Source organism: Rhipicephalus microplus, chromosome 9, assembly GCF_043290135.1.
Source record: "Rhipicephalus microplus isolate Deutch F79 chromosome 9, USDA_Rmic, whole genome shotgun sequence".
NCBI classification, from domain to species: Eukaryota; Metazoa; Arthropoda; class Arachnida; order Ixodida; family Ixodidae; genus Rhipicephalus; species Rhipicephalus microplus.
The window spans coordinates 87,636,870-87,652,698 of record NC_134708.1 but is presented as its reverse complement, the minus strand read 5'-3'; the positions used below and the strand labels follow the sequence as shown (position 1 = coordinate 87,652,698).

The window sequence follows — 15,829 nt, the reverse complement described above, 5'->3', positions numbered from 1 at the left end:
GGGCACTGTCAGGGGGCTGCGAAAGGCGCACTTGCCCCCTTCAAGCCACACACTTACCCCTCACCCAAAATACACCACCAATTTTTCCCTCCCTCTGCTGCAATGCAGCAGAAGTTTGCACCCCACAAAATCCTGCCAGCTTCCATGATCTTAAGTGTGCTTTTGTGAGGTGATAGTATATTGGCTATAGATTTTGTTTTTGTACAGTAATTCACCACTTTATTAGCTAGTACAAAATGACAAGCTTTTTTTATGTGGTAACTTAAGCTTGTTCATAATCTATAAAAGCACTGCATGCATTGTACAGCCACATATAAACCATCGTGTACTGCAAAGCCAATGTAGAGCTCCATGTTGAACTCGGATCTTACGACAACTGGAGTTCAGCAGCTCAGTGTAGGAGATCTTCCAGAGGAGCAGCAGTCAGCTCTTCAGAAAGTGACTGAAGAAATTACCCCAGAGTTGACAGTTTTGTACACAGCATGCTCAATCACACATCACAGCTGGTTCATGCAAATTGAAAGAGTCCTTGTCATTTATTTATTAGTGCTCATATGAAAGCCCCTGAAAACCCTGGAATGCAGTGAACAAAGATCCTCTTAAAATGTCAAAGTACTTGATGACTTTGGACTAATTATTCTGGGTGACATACAGGATTTCTACCCACTTGATGTTTACTCGAGTTGTGAAGTTTGTGAGGTTGTGACACATTGCAGTACTTTTTAGAATAGCTTTAACAAGGCTGACTTCACCAGTCCTGCTGACATTTTTTCTTTATTCTTTATTCATCAGATACCCCGCAGCACCCGAAGGCGTTATAGCAGGGGGGTTACATCAATAAATGACGTACATCTCCGTTCACACACACAATACAACTTTGTTCACACATAAATAACTGAAATACATTTTCGTTCCCACATATAGTAGAATTTTGTTCACACATCAATACATCTTCGTTCAGGTTACAACACTGGTTTACAGCAGTGAATAAAATATACCTTCGTTCCCACTATGTACTTGCATTTCAGTTAGCCTGTTCCACTGTTTAATCGTTCTAGGAAAAAATGAATTGGCATACATATTGTTTTAGCTGAGTATTCCCGAATTTTGCAACTATGATCAAATCGTTTTGAAGTGTAATGAGGGTTGTGTAGGTAATTTCTCTAATAATTCCAGTTTTATTGTAGTAAATGCAGTAAAGAAATTTTAATCTCTGCTTCTGGCGGCGGTCAGAAAGACACTCCCGTCCTAGCTCAGCCTTCATTGCAGTGCAGCTCTCCCCCCTTCTGTACCGTCCCAAGACGAACCTGGCAGCACGATTTTGTAATTGTTCCAGAGCAGCAATGAAGGTTACCTCGACGGGGTCCCACACGACACAACCGTATTCTAAGATAGGTCTGATACAAGTAGTGTATGCCATACGTTTTAAATTCACATGCGAATATCACAGGTTTCTTTGAATGAAATTTAAGGCCTTACCAGCTTTGGCTATGAGAGTGTCAACCTGAGGCCTCCATAAACATTCAGATGATAGTATTATACCTAGGTACTTATATGTACTCTCTTGTTTCAACTGTACATTGTTCAGATGGTACTGTGACTGAAATGGTTTCATCTTTTTGGTAAATAAAATATGTACACACTTTGTTATATTCGAATTCATTTTCCATTTGGTACACCAGCTATAAATGAGCGATAAGTCTTTCTGAAGTTCTAGTACATCATTGTGATCAAAACTTTTTCTGTACACAACACAGTCATCCACAAACAACCGTATAGAAGATGAAATTCCTGCAGAGATATAATTAACATAAATTAAAAACAATAGCAGACCCAGGACGGAGCCCTGTGGGACCCCTGAGGTAACATCGGCGTATTCGGAGCATTTTCCATTCAGTACTACGGTTTGTGTTCTTTGGGAAAGGTAACATTCGATCCACTTAAAAACAGTCTCATCAATGTTCAGGGTGGTAAGCTTAAACAGTAAGAGTGAATGTGACACCGTGTCAAACGCTTTCTGAAAATCCAAGAACACACCGTCAACCTGTCCTACAGTATCTACGCCTGATACTACATCATGATAAAATTCGACTAATTGTGTTGTGCAAGACAGCCCTCTGCGAAATCCATGCTGCTCGTTGATTAGTACCTTATGCTTGTTTAAATGAGTTATTATTTTTTTGTATCAAATGTGTTCGAGGATTTTACACGGGATAGACGTAAGCGATATTGGTCTATAATTACCAACGTATTTTTCGGACCCACCTTTATGTATCGGTACCACGTGCACAATTTTCCAGTCATGTGGTAAGGTACCTGTCGCTAAAGATCTTTCAAAAATTGCATAAAGATACATAGAAATTGGCCCCGCACAACGCTTGAGTACACGCGGAGAAATTCCATCTGGACCACTAGATTTACTCTCATCAACGTCCTTCAATAGTTTTTCAATTCCATTAACACTAAGCTCGACAGGAAGCATAGGCGAAATGCTCATAATAGTTTGATGATAATTACAGCTGTGTTTGGGTAAAAATACCGAGTGGAAAAAGTTGTTTAGGCATGCAGCCTTATCCTCGTCATTCGTAATTACCGTGCCATTATAATTTAACTCCTGTATTCCAAAGGAATCTGAGCCACATTGTTTCAAGTACTTCCAAGACATTTTAGGATTTGATTTCATTTTGTTGCTCAGCTCAGTGAAGTAATCATCTTTAGCTTTTTCTATCTTTAGCTTATATTCGTAGGTAATCGACTTCAGTTTTTCAAAGTGAGCAACTGATTTGCTTTTCTTGAATGCGCCTAATGCCCTCTTCCTTTTGTTGATAAGTTTTAATATATGTGCTGTTACCCATGGTTGTTTGTGCTTTTTTAGCCGTGATGAATGAACACTGGGGATATGTCTATTTGTTAACTCGGAAAGTATATTCTTAAATTTGTCCCACATATCATGCACATTGCCCTCCTCAAAAAGACATTCGAAAACAGGGAACGAATTACGAAGTTTTTCAGAAATTGCATCGTAGTCACCCTTGTCATAAAAGTAGATCCTTCTACTCGTAGGTAACTTCGCACACACTTTTTTTCTTTCGGATACAAGCAACAACAGCAAGATGATCACTAATTCCTGGAATCACAGTCACGTCATTTACGAAATTTGGCGAGTTACAAAACAACAAGTATAACACAGCGTCATTGCGAGTAGGGGTGGTAACGTACTGCGTCAAACCAAACGTGTTGACGATATTTTTCATCGCAAGGTTCATGCGCCCGCTTATACTTATACAGGAACCATTACCCCAGGATAAGCCAGGCAGATTAAAATCCCCCCCTAGGAGTATTGTCTGGGCTGACGCTTCAGAAAGAATTTCATCTAATGTTTTCATTATGCTACTATCTGAGCTCGGCGAGCAATAAACCACTCCGACCACAAACGCGAAGTTATCAGGCAGTATTATCTTGCACCATACAGACTCCAGTGCGTCGCACTTATAATCAACTTCAAATGACTGTAAGCAAGAACAAACAAGTAAAAAAATGCCACCACCTGCTGTGAGCCTATCGTTGCGATAGACAACGTAATTTTGCAGAAACACCTCACTATCAGCAATCGAGGGCTTTAGCCAAGATTCTGTACCAAGGACTATATCTGTGTTAACACTCTCAATTAAGCCCAAGAGCTCGGCAACTTTGTTAACTCCGCTTCGGCAGTTCACGATGACGGCAACAAGTTCTTGACATCGGTATTTCTCCTTTTTTCTAGTTTGTCATTGCCTGCGTACTGGGACGACCTCTTCTTTTTCGTCATCCCACCTGAAGGCCCTGCCGTTAATAATCAGTTTGTCAAAATTCAGCTTCACTTTATTGTTCTTATCCTCTCTTTTTGTCTTAGCATATTCCCACAGCTTATTCCTGATACTTCTTGTCTCATGAGAGTAATCTTTGCTAACGTTGTACTGGGAATTCTTGAATCTTTTGGCATTGAGAAGCACTGCCTGACGCTCTTTGTACAATGAGAATTTAACAATAATTGGCCTCTTCTTATTCTTATTATAGCGTCCTAAGCGATGTGCCCTTTCCACAGATTCGAGTTCCATGCCAAGGCTCGTTTTGCAAATATTCTTTATTATAGCTTTGGATTCATCCCAGGATTCTGAGGTTTTATCATCAACGCCATAGAAAACAAGATTTTTCCGGCGACTTCTGTTTTCGAGGTCATTTGTTTTCTTTTGCAGATCTTTCACCTGTTGCATGAATTGCCGTATTATAGCTACCTGTTCCGTTACAATCTTGCTGATGTCCCTTATCTGGTTCTGAGTTTGGCCAAGATTATCTTTTACTCCCATCAGTATGTTCTCATTTTTTTCGAACCTGGATTCAATGACGTTTAATTTTGAAATTAAAGTTTCCTGCTCACTCTGCAAACAATTCAGCACTTCCATCTCCGGTGTCTTAGCAGGACCTGGGTTCAGTTCAACATCCCACGCGAGTATTGACAACAAAATCAAATACAGCACTCTGTTAGAAAATAATCGAAATCTCTTCAGACGCGGCGTATGCATCATGATAAAATTGCCATATTCATTCTAAAAGGTCCAGTCAAGGACACACGAAAGATGTGTAGACACCGCACAAATGTCTACACTTTCTTCTTGTGTCCATGTTCGCATTCTCTGTCTTTTAGAGTAATTACTTAGTAACTAGCTCAGCTTTCCTGTTATGTGCCATATTGTGTACATCTTTTTGCGAGTGAATATCATAAATAGAACCTTTGTATGCCTACTTTTATTGCTTTGTTCCTTGGGGTATTTTCGTCGTACTCTCAACAGATGCGTAATACGTTTTTCACAAAGAATAACTGAAACATTAAAAACAAACAGTGGGAAAGCGTTTGTTATTCAAAGAAATTTCCCACCTTACAATTGCAGGGATCATTCTAAAAACAAAATGGTAGATTGAATGAACACTTACATCTTTTCAATTTGAATGTTTTCTGTTCAATGGATCATGCCTTTAACCCTAAACAAAAAAAAATTTACAATCGAACCCCTTTATACGATACATGCGTTGGGTAGTAATTCTCTTATATTAGGTGTCTCATATGAGCAGTGTACAAAGCATGCATTTTCCTATTAACACTTATTTTGATTTGGGCACGCTGGTGTTCCTTATGGCAGTCAGTCTTACATCAGTGTCTCTAATGGATCAATTCAGCAGTGCAGTAAAATCTCATTAATTCAAACTATAACCTTGTTCAAATTAGGCAGAGAGAGAGAGAGAAGAAACTTTATTGAAGTGTCCCTGCTGGGGTTAAAGGTGACGGGGTGCCGGGAGACGGCTGCTCTATAACTCCCTTTCTCAGCAGCGGCCAGACCTTGGATCCTGGCAGCGTCTTTAGCCAGCCGGACAGCCCAGCTCTATAGCTGGTCCTCCGGGCACGTGCTGAACAGCAAAGCCTCCCACTGCTCGGCCGTGGTGATTGTGAATATAGAGTTCGTGCTGTGTTTAACTGAGTGAGTAGCAGTGGGGCAGGCCCATATAATATGGTCGAGCTCAGCGTTAGGCACACCACACGCTTTGCATTGTGGCGTGTGAACAGCGGGGTAAATATGGCTGTACAGTGACGGACAGGGGAAAGTGCATGTCTGTAATAGACGCCAGGTAGTGGACTGCTGCTTACTAAGGCACTTGTCTGGTGGTGGGTATTTAAGTCTGGCCTTGTGGTAATACATACATTAGGATTTCTCCAAAGGTAACCATTCTATCCCTCGCATTGTCGCAAAACGAGGAGACCGTCTCTCGCTCAGCCGCGTCAGGTTGCGAGGGGTGGTGCTCTGTTGGATGACGCGCCCGGTGGACGAGAGCTCTGGACAATACATAAAAAGTGAAGACAGTCCAGAAAAACCCGGGATGATCGGCAACCTTGATTGCACTGCAGTGAAACATAGCTCACCCTTATTGAGACCCCTGCGCATGATTATGGCTGTTCTTTTGACATGTGCATGTTATGAATATCTGACACAACCTTAATGAAAACCTTTATTTATTTATTTATACATACTACCAGTCCCAATGGGGACTATTGCAGGAGGGCAACCAAAAGATACTATAGATACACTTACATTGAAAAAGTGAAAATGTATGACTACAGATCTTATACGATATTACATGGATTATATGGGAGCATAAACAATGTGGTGAAAAACATTTAGAACACAGATTTGGTACATAATAGACGGTTATTAATAACATGCAAGAAATATCACTAATAAACATGAAAGACTTTTCCATGCGTACGACACTGATATACTTATCATGATCAAAAGGCACTCAAGAATTGAGCAAAAAAAAAGAAACCATCAATTTAACTATGGGTGGCACGAATATGATTATTAAGCAACATCAAAAATGTATTCAAATCTTTACTATTAATTATACAGCCGTGTAATCTATTCCATTCAATTGACTGTGGGAAGAAAGAATACCTGAAGCAGTTGCTGTTGAAACGGTATTTCTGTAAAGTTAATGGATGTTTATGGCGTGACTGTCTAGTTTCCAAAATTGATATGAACCTAGAGCTGTCGATGTTTAGCTGTTTATGAATGAGTTGGAAGAGCATTTTTAAACGTGAGAGTTGAGCGCGATTTCGCAATGTTAGTAACCCAGCTTTTGCGATTAATTCAGTAGGTGAATCGAGCAGACTGTATTTGTTGTAAATAAATCTAACCGCCTTTCTTTGTACACTTTCTAGCTTTTTAATTAAGTTATTTGTGGCCGGGAACCAGACTAAGTTAGCGTATTCTATTGTAGGTCGAATGAAGGTTTTATAGGCTAAGAGTTTTGTTTGAGGTGGTGCGGATTGTAGTCGTCTTTTAAGAAAAAATAATCTTTTTAAGGCTGAGGATGTAACGTAATTAACATGTGCCTCCCATCTAAGGTCACTAGAAATGACTAGTCCAAGATACTTATGCTGTTTCAGGGAAGTTAGTTGCGTGCCGCCAATAGTGTAGGCAAAATTTGAAATGTTTTGTCTACGGGTTATTCTTAACAAGGCTGATTTTTTTACGTTTAATGTCATCTGCCATTTCGTACACCAATCTGACACTGATAATAGAGCATTGCTGAGGACCATATGATCTGAAGGTGAGTTAATTTCTTTGTAAATAATACAATCGTTTGCGAAAAGCTTTATGTTCGTCCCGATGGATTGAAGCAAATCGTTGATAAAAATCAGAAATAGAAGAGGAGCTAGGACGCCGCCCTGTGGTACACCTGAGGTAACTTCCGTTAGTTCCGATGTTTGTTGGTCTATTTTCACAAACTGCGTCCGCTTGGTTAGATATGCTCTAATCCAGTTTGTGATTGGTCCTTTACCTATTGTCACCTGCAATTTTTCCATGAGCTTTTGATGCGAAACCCGGTCAAATGCTTTAGAAAAGTCGAGTGAGATGAGGTCGATCTGCTTTTGATGGTCAATGGCCGATGACAATTCATGTATTAATTCGGTAAGCTGCGTAACGGTGGAAAGACCTTTACGAAACCCGTGCTGAGATGGTGTCAAAATGTTCTCGTTTTCAAGGTAAGTAGTTATATGTTTAAGAATAATATGCTCAAATATTTTACAGATTGTGCTTGTTAAGGATATCGGGCGATAATTAGCGACGTCAGCTTCACTACCCGATTTGAGAATTGGTATGACCTGTGCTATTTTCCAGTCATTGGGCAGTGAAGATTTTGTTAGGGACATGTTAAATATAATAAACAGATATTTAGTTACCCATTCGGTGTAACGTGTGAGGAACTCATTAGGTATATTATCAGGCCCTGGTTGTTTCTTGATCTTCGTTTTTAGCAAAAGGTCAAATATACCTGCTTCGTTTATACGGAGAGGTTCAATGGGGTTTACTCCATGAATTTCTAGAGGCGGTGGGATATCGTTATCTGTAGTGAAAACTGAGTGGAAGTATTTATTGAACAGATTAGCTCGGTCTCTACTTTCTTCTGGAGACATTGTACTATATTTTTTATTTTTTGGATTTAGGTAGTTCCAGAATTTTTGAGGTGCATCATTAAGAAAATTAGGTAGAGTATAAGAAAAGTAGTGATTCTTAGCTGCTTTAATTTGAGACTTCATTGAACTGATGGCTTCCGCAAGGTTTTTACCAGTTATGGGATTCGATGTTTGTTTGAAAGACTTTCTTAGGCGCTTTACTTTACGTTTAGCATGAATAATGTCGCGGTTTATCCATGGATTGAATTGTCTTTCTTTCTTTGTTTTAGAAGGTATATAGTGAGAGACGCAATACGAAACAATTTCTTTAAATTTCTGCCACAACGTTTCGATATCAACATCCGGATTATCGGCAAGCTGCTCGAATGAGCTAAATTCGTATAAGTGGTCCAGTACACTAGTGTCATCAGCGTTGCTGAAATCAAGAAATGACAAAACTGAATTTGAATTCATGCTACGTTCATGCAAGGGAATCAAACACAATACTATCTTGTGATCTGATATACCATCAGTTAGCTCAATGATGGCCTCATCTGCAGGAAAGTGGTCACTAATAAAAACTAGGTCAAGTATATTTGAGGAACACCCTTGTACACGAGTGGGCTCTTTAACAATTTGGGAGAGGTTGAATGTCAGCATAGTATCAATAATAATGTCAGACGAAGATGATTGATGGTTCATGGTGAGCCAGTCGATATCAGGGAGGTTAAAATTGCCAACAAGTATAAGCCTACATGCTAGAGCGTGAATGTGCAGGTATTTGTACAGGGAATGCTTTGCTTCCGAGTGTGACGAGGGGCTCCGATAAACGCAACCAATTACCATTGGACAGGCAGTCAAGTGCATTTTACAAAAAACTGCTTCCACCCCATCGACATCGGGGAGGGCCATGAAGGCGATATCTTTTCTTATTAGGATGGCCACACCTCCCCCCTGTGTAGCTCTGTTTTTACGTAAGATTACATAGTTGGGTGGCGTTATTTCGAAGTCCCTGACGTCACTTGACAGCCACGTTTCGGTGAGTGCGACAAAGTCGGGATCTGTGCTGAGTAAAAATGATTCTAGGCAGGTTGTCTTTAGAAGAATGCTGCGAACGTTTATGTTTGCGAACTTTACTTGGTGCGTGACTGAGTGTTGCGTGGTCGCAACGCGCGCACATGGGATTCTTCGTTTTTTTGCTGAGGGTTGCGCTTAACAGGCCGAATGCAGTTTACATCATCGTCCCATTCAAACACTTCGTTGTTGATTTTTAATTTGTCAAACACAAGATTTATCTTGTCACCTTCTAGTTTCCTTGCCTTAGGTGCTTGCCACAGTTTCTTTCTGATGTCGCGTACACGGGGAGTGAAATCTTCCACCGCGATCTTTAATCCCTTTAATTTATAGCAATTCTTCAGTATGGTAGTCTTTTCCCGGAAATCTAAAAGCTTTAGTATTATCGGCCGTGCTTTGTTGGCAGAAGGTCTTCCTAGTCTATGTATCCGTTCGATAGCCACGGGTTCTAATTCGAGTACCTTCTTTATTACATCTTCATTAACCATTTCAGCAAGGTCCGTGTCATTTTCTTTGCCGTTCTCTGGAATTCCATACAGTATTAGATTAGACCGTCGCGAACGGTTTTCAAGGTCATCTAGCCTGTTTTCCATAGCAGAAAGTGATTGCTGTAATTTGTTTACCGCGGTTACACATGAGGAAACCTTCTCATCAAGAGCTGCTACTTTTTCCAGTGTGGATTCTATGGCAGTGAGCCGGTCATTCTTAATTCCCTTGACATCATCAGCAATTTGTTGAATCTGTTTAAGGAGGAGGGTTAGGTCTGGTCCAGGTCCAGGGTTAGTTTCAACGTCTCCACAAAGTAACAGTAATTTCTTAATATGAGACAGCATTTCAGTCAATATTAAGCAGAGCAGCCCTGGGCACGGCAGCACAACTAGACAAAGGTTATTTGAGCGAAAGCATTTGCCGTAATGTTATCTCACCTGGACGATGAAAACAAACGGATTAGCCGTCATGCCAGTGATGCTGCCGTGCCCTATGGCGTCTGGATGGTTGCGATCCGGCTTTATACTCCAGTGAATTGCTTGTAGCGCCATCGCTCCTCCGTCGAGGCCCGCCAGAGCACCAACTGCTGTCGATGAAGGGGGCGTAGTCCAGATATCGCTCAGGTGCGCATGTGCAGTTGACACGTTGGCAGCCAGGAGGACAGCCGGTTGCAAGGCGTTGATCGCAGCTTGCCAGCCCAGTACATCGCACTCTGCCGGTATTAGCAGAAGGGTAGCGACGAGCTGGACGATGAAAACAAACGGATTAGCCGTCATGCCAGTGATGCTGCCGTGCCCTATGGCGTCTGGATGGTTGCGATCCGGCTTTATACTCCAGTGAATTGCTTGTAGCGCCGTCGCTCCTCCGTCGAGGCCCGCCAGAGCACCAACTGCTGTCGATGAAGGGGGCGTAGTCCAGATATCGCTCAGGTGCGCATGTGCGGTTGACACGTTGACAGACAGGAGGACAGCCGGTTGCAAGGCGTTGATCGCAGCTTGCCAGCCCAGTACATCGCACTCTGCCGGTATTAGCAGAAGGGTAGCGACGAGCTGGACGATGAAAACAAATGGATTAGCCGTCATGCCAGTGATGCTGCCGTGCCCTAGAAGATATAGTGTATGAAAAGACAACTTGTCCTCTCAGCAGCGAATTGTCTTTTCAACCACTTTTTTTATTTTCCCTTCTATATCTAATTTATTAAAACACACCCAAAAGCAGTACAATTAATAACTCATATACCTTTCTAGGTTCTATTATCAGCTGGTTTTCATTAAGATTTTGTCAAATAAAGAGAAACGAGCCCTAAGAATTATATTGCTTGATTTATACAAATATATTTAGTGAGTTATTGGAGCAAAGATGCATCACGTCAGAGAGTGGCCATATTGACAGCTTCACTTTGGATCAATTTCGAGAAGACATTTATGGATGGCTGTGATGTATCCTTTTAACGTGTGATGCATAACAACAACAACAAAAAACAACACTGCAAGTGCTATTTGATTTGCTGTATTTCTTTAACATTCATGGTACACATTCCAAAACGTGGGTGTGCTCTTGTAACCAAGACATTTCCTGGAAGAAACAAAAGAAAAGCATTACAAAAGGCCATGTTTAATTGCAAAACAATCCAACAAAATGAAAATAGACAAAATGATATCTATTTTCAAATGAAGGATGGTGCAGGATGGTGTCTTTGAAGGTGAGCATATTGGACAGAGATCTGTCTGGATGAATAAAATTGATAGAAACAAAATAAGTTCTCCAACCGCATTCAGTGCAAAGTTTCTAATGTTAGAATTAAAAACTAAAAACTGGAGGTCAGTTCTCGGTTGTTAATTTTAACATGAGAAACTTTGGACTATAAGCAGCTGTAGAACCTTTTTTATACACGTGCATGTTGCAACAAAACAATACTACAAAGTGGCATATTTTTGCATGGCACAGTTTGCATACTTAAAACTGCATTAGAATGAAAGTTATGCAATGCACACGAAAACTTAATTGTGTGCAAGACATCTTGTAAAAAGACCACTGTAGCCTTCGCAGTCTTTCGCTTTATGAACCAAGTTGCCACTGTGATGATAAGAACAACAATAAAAACTCACGCACGTGCGTAAAGTACGCTTAGAGCACCCCCCCCCCCCGTTGCATCCGGAAAAAAAAAACGCCCCTGCTACAGTTGTCACAGTAAGACACGTCTGTGTGACTCGGCAAGATTGATTGAACGAAACTATCGGTCACTTTGCTTAATGAGTCCGATCAGGATCCAATTTCTCAGCAGTGATAGGCTCACTTCCGCAGCTAGCGTAAGAAAGCCAATTGTTACGGTTAAATTCGATCGTGATCATAGCGACCGTGCAACACCGGTATTTTGAATAACGTACGCAAAGACAGCGGTGTATTATCAGACGTGAATGCGATCAAATCTGACCGTGCAGCCACGTATAGAAACAACATAACCGGCAAATGTAGCTTGCAGCTTAGATCGTTTAAGTTATATAATGCTGTCCACATGCACTCTTAAAAAAAAAACAGAATATTGCTGACAGGAGTAGGCAAGGGCGTACCGATTATCAACCAGAAAATGAACTTGCCTGTTTTGCGATCACCTGTCTTGATCGGCGTCAACATCGCACACAGATCGTGAAGAGGCGTTGCTCGCTGAATCGTAAAAATGACGGCGCTCAACAGCAGTGTCTCAGCAGAGGATCGCCTTTTGAAACCGCAGAAGATAGGGAGTTGCACACAGCTTATAAAATCAATAAATCACGATGCACAGCTTGCACGATGCACGATGCATAACTCAGCTTACGCACGCGAACGAGAAACCGGAGAAACAGTGACGTCTGGGGCAGGAAAGTTACTCCATCTCTATTTGCCGCAAGAGGGCGCGACGCGTGAAGTTTGCGAGAAGGAGAAACTCGCCAGCCTCGAGGAGGAACGAAGGCCGTTTCTCCTTTCTCGCTCCCTTTTTTTTTAGAGTGCGCGTGAGGGCCGGTCTGCCTACGGAAATGTCACGCCTAACTGCAGGTCGTATCTTGCCAGGAAAAATTTGACCTAAAATTCCGGCTATTCCTTGTCTCGGCAATTCTGAAGGCCACTTCAAATCGGGCCGGTTTCTCTGGGACTAGTCTATGGAGCCGCGTAGCAGCGGCGATAATTTAACTTGATTTCCTGCCTGCACAAGTGTAGTCTAGCCAGGATTTGACTAAGAGTGTAGTATTTGACACTGTGGACTCTCTTAAAAGAACGTCAAACTTCATCCTAAAAACTACGCCTTCATGCCTCTTCTTACTCGCCTCGCCGTCACCCACGGCTCCGGTCAAGTTTCTTTTTTCGGCTCCAAGCTCCGCAAAAAATGAAACGATGGACGTGTCTATCGGAGTGGGGATAGTTGAAGAGACATTTCTTCAAGAATGAGGCGGTTCTTTTTTAATGAGGCTCTGAAGTTTTGGTTGTGGTCCTTCATAGACGACAACAGGACCGAAATGTCAATTCATTCCAATAGTAATTTAAAAATTAGAACAGTTAGCTGTTTACATAGTTTAAACATTCATATTTTAATTGAAGGCGTTTTGAAAGTTACTGGTAGATGCGCTGTTTGATGCGTTGGTTTTGGTTTCGTCAGCAAAACTTGCCTCATTTCATTACTCGGCAATTACTAGATGCCGCCTTACAAAACTTTGATGTGGCTTTTGACAGTTTCTAGGAAGAACTTTATTTCGCCCATTTGACTCGAATGGTTACTTACACCTGTTAAAAAGGTAATTGTTTATAGTCTGTAAATACTGACGTAATTATTGCAGATAGCTGTCCCCGTTCCTTTCAACGGTGGTGATATCACTTAATCTTCAAAGAAGAATATTCTTCACAATGTGATCATTTCACAAGGTAGACCATCCGCGGGTTCAGTTGTTTTTCCAAGCGTCACCTGCGAACCAGGCCTGAGTCGTCTTAATGGATCAAACCGATTGTGGAAAGCAATGCTAAATAACAGCGAAGTCTGTTGGGTGTCGGATAACACAGCGTTAATCGCGATTACCACAAAAAGGAAGCGGACTCTTCAAGGACCATCATCCGTCGATGAGCAAGGTGCACTGTAAAGAAAAACTATCCAAGTTTGGTGTTTTTGTGGCTCATGACCTCTGAAAACTCTCTTGCGTTTAAAGTTACTACCTCGTGTGGGAGTAAAAAATGGTACATGACATAGTTTTACCACCACTTCTCAGGTAAGTAGTATAAGGATGTCAAAATCCAGTTTTACCACGTAGTGAGTTTTGTATCACGTGATTTTTAACCTACGTTTCAGAGTTTATTACCACGTGCCTGCAAGGTGCAGCTGCTACGGAAGCTTTCGCACCTTACCCCCCTTGTGACGCTCTCAATGAATCCTGAAGACACGCGAGGACCACAGATGTTTTTTTTTTTTCATCGTCGTGCCTTATGGCTGACCTCGAGTCAACGCACTTTCACTCGAACTGGGGGCAGCATAAGCACAACGAGCAAGGACAGCATTCTGTGAACGAAAAAAAAGGGGGGGGGGCGGCTCTCAAAAAAAAAAGAAAGAAAATTTTCTGTGGAAAGTTGTCCTGCATAATTTCCCAAATTGTTGGCTTTTGCTCTGCGGTGGCCTTAGAGACAGACGGTGCAAGAAGCTCGGAGTTTTTGTGTCTGGTTGAGTTGATGGATGCCACGTGTTTTCTACATCATTGAGCGACCGTGCGCTTCCGAGCACCTCCAAACCTGCACGTCACGAATATCTCGCTCCTGTGTCGAATCGCGAAGATCTGGCAGTAGTAACAAAATCAATCTGGTGTCATCGTCCGTGGTTGCTTACAGGAGAAGCCATAAGCAAAACGCTTCACTCTGTCGTCGGCACCGAGCCGCAGCCACCAGTGACCAGTGGGAGTGTGTCGCTGGGGCAGGTGAAAGAAGCATCGAATATACTTGATTCCACAGAAAACGATGTCTGTTGGAGTAAAGTGCTGCCCGTAATGTCCGCCCCATGCGCCAACTGATCTGAAACATGTAGCACGAAGGTGAGCACCGATACGAGCCAGACGGAACCAACAAGCGGCTGCTGGTGAGCATGAAGAAAACCGAGACGGGCCGTCTCTTTCGTTGGAAGCACATACATCGGCCCGTCCCCGTAAGACTCCACACATAGCGGACACGTGTTCATTTGTGTCTGAAATGACGACGAAATTCGCACAGGATGTCTAATCTGTGATCGCCAGCTGTGTTTCATCGCATAGCCGTGCTCCTCGAAAAGGCCTAGCACGCCGTCGGTAATCAGCTTGTATGCAGGCGTGGACCGCTCTTCTACGCCCGTTTCATGAATACGTGCTGCTACTGTGTTTGTGCAGCGTCACTCAATGAAAATCATTGAGCTGCCATTGTTTGTGTGTACTTAGGTATATTTTATGGACTTGCGCATCAGCAGTGCTAACACGTGTGGGGCAAAGAGCCCGGTGTGCCAAGGAGTTCTTAGATAATAAAAAGTGAGATCGGGTAGATTTGTAATAAAAGGTTGGTGTGACATTGAGCAGCGTGCAACCCACCTTAAGTTTACGTTTGCGCCTTTAACCGTTGTTTTTATTCAATGCAAAAAAAGAGCTATCCCACCATTACCACATGGTCGGCCAAAACGTTGTGCCTATCTATACCGGATTGTCGCAGTGCAGTCGAGTAATCCGGGCAGTCTGTTCGAGTAGTGTTTTATTCTGCATATTTTGTGTGTGCGTGTTTGTCTGTATGTAAATCTATGTGTCATGAATTCTGCCGTTGATATTTAATAAATTTGTTGACTGGATGAATGCTCCCGTCTACTTTATTTTTTTACCACTGGAAATAACTCCCAGAAATCACCTCAAAAACATTGTGAAGGTAGTAAATATTTACTCTCTCTATACTCGGTCAAAACCTCAATGGTGTAAATAATCACTACCCTTCCTACGTTCCAAACCTCAGTTAGCACGAGAGTAAATTTTTACTTCGATAGTAGGTGGTAAAAAAAATCCAGAAAAGGTAGTGCGCTAGAGAGAAAGTGGTTTACCCAGTTTTTGAGGTTATTTCAGGTCATTTTTGTTTAGTGTGTGGTCAGTGTTTGAGCAGTCATACCTGCGTCATGCGAACATATGTGTATTAGGAGGAAAATGTCTCTTACTTGTCACAGCGGGTTTTAGAGCTTCATGCCAGTGGTATTGAAGGATAGTAATTCTTAAAGCAAGAGATCAACCTAAGAGGGTGTAACTAAGACGTCGATTTGTAAAA

General features: G+C 41.9%; 1 protein-coding gene across 3 annotated transcripts; it reads right to left on the bottom strand.

Moving 5' to 3' along the window:
- Nucleotides 1-755: 755 nt before the first annotated feature.
- Nucleotides 756-12,534, bottom strand: LOC142771985 (uncharacterized). Of its 3 annotated transcripts, none has more exons than XM_075874033.1 (3): nt 12,151-12,534; nt 9,991-10,602; nt 756-5,932 (listed from the first exon to the last, which is right to left on the bottom strand). In XM_075874033.1, exons 2-3 carry the CDS (start codon nt 10,327-10,329, stop codon nt 5,813-5,815), a joined length of 459 nt encoding a protein of 152 aa, XP_075730148.1. In that variant the 5' UTR covers nt 10,330-10,602; nt 12,151-12,534; the 3' UTR covers nt 756-5,812. The 3 variants fall into 3 exon arrangements, 2 of the variants coding, with proteins under 2 accessions (XP_075730148.1, XP_075730149.1); XM_075874034.1 differs by having other exon boundaries at nt 756-5,866; XR_012886223.1 differs by lacking the exons at nt 756-5,932; nt 9,991-10,602 and adding an exon at nt 11,047-11,128.
- Between the last annotated feature and the right edge of the window lie 3,295 nt (nt 12,535-15,829).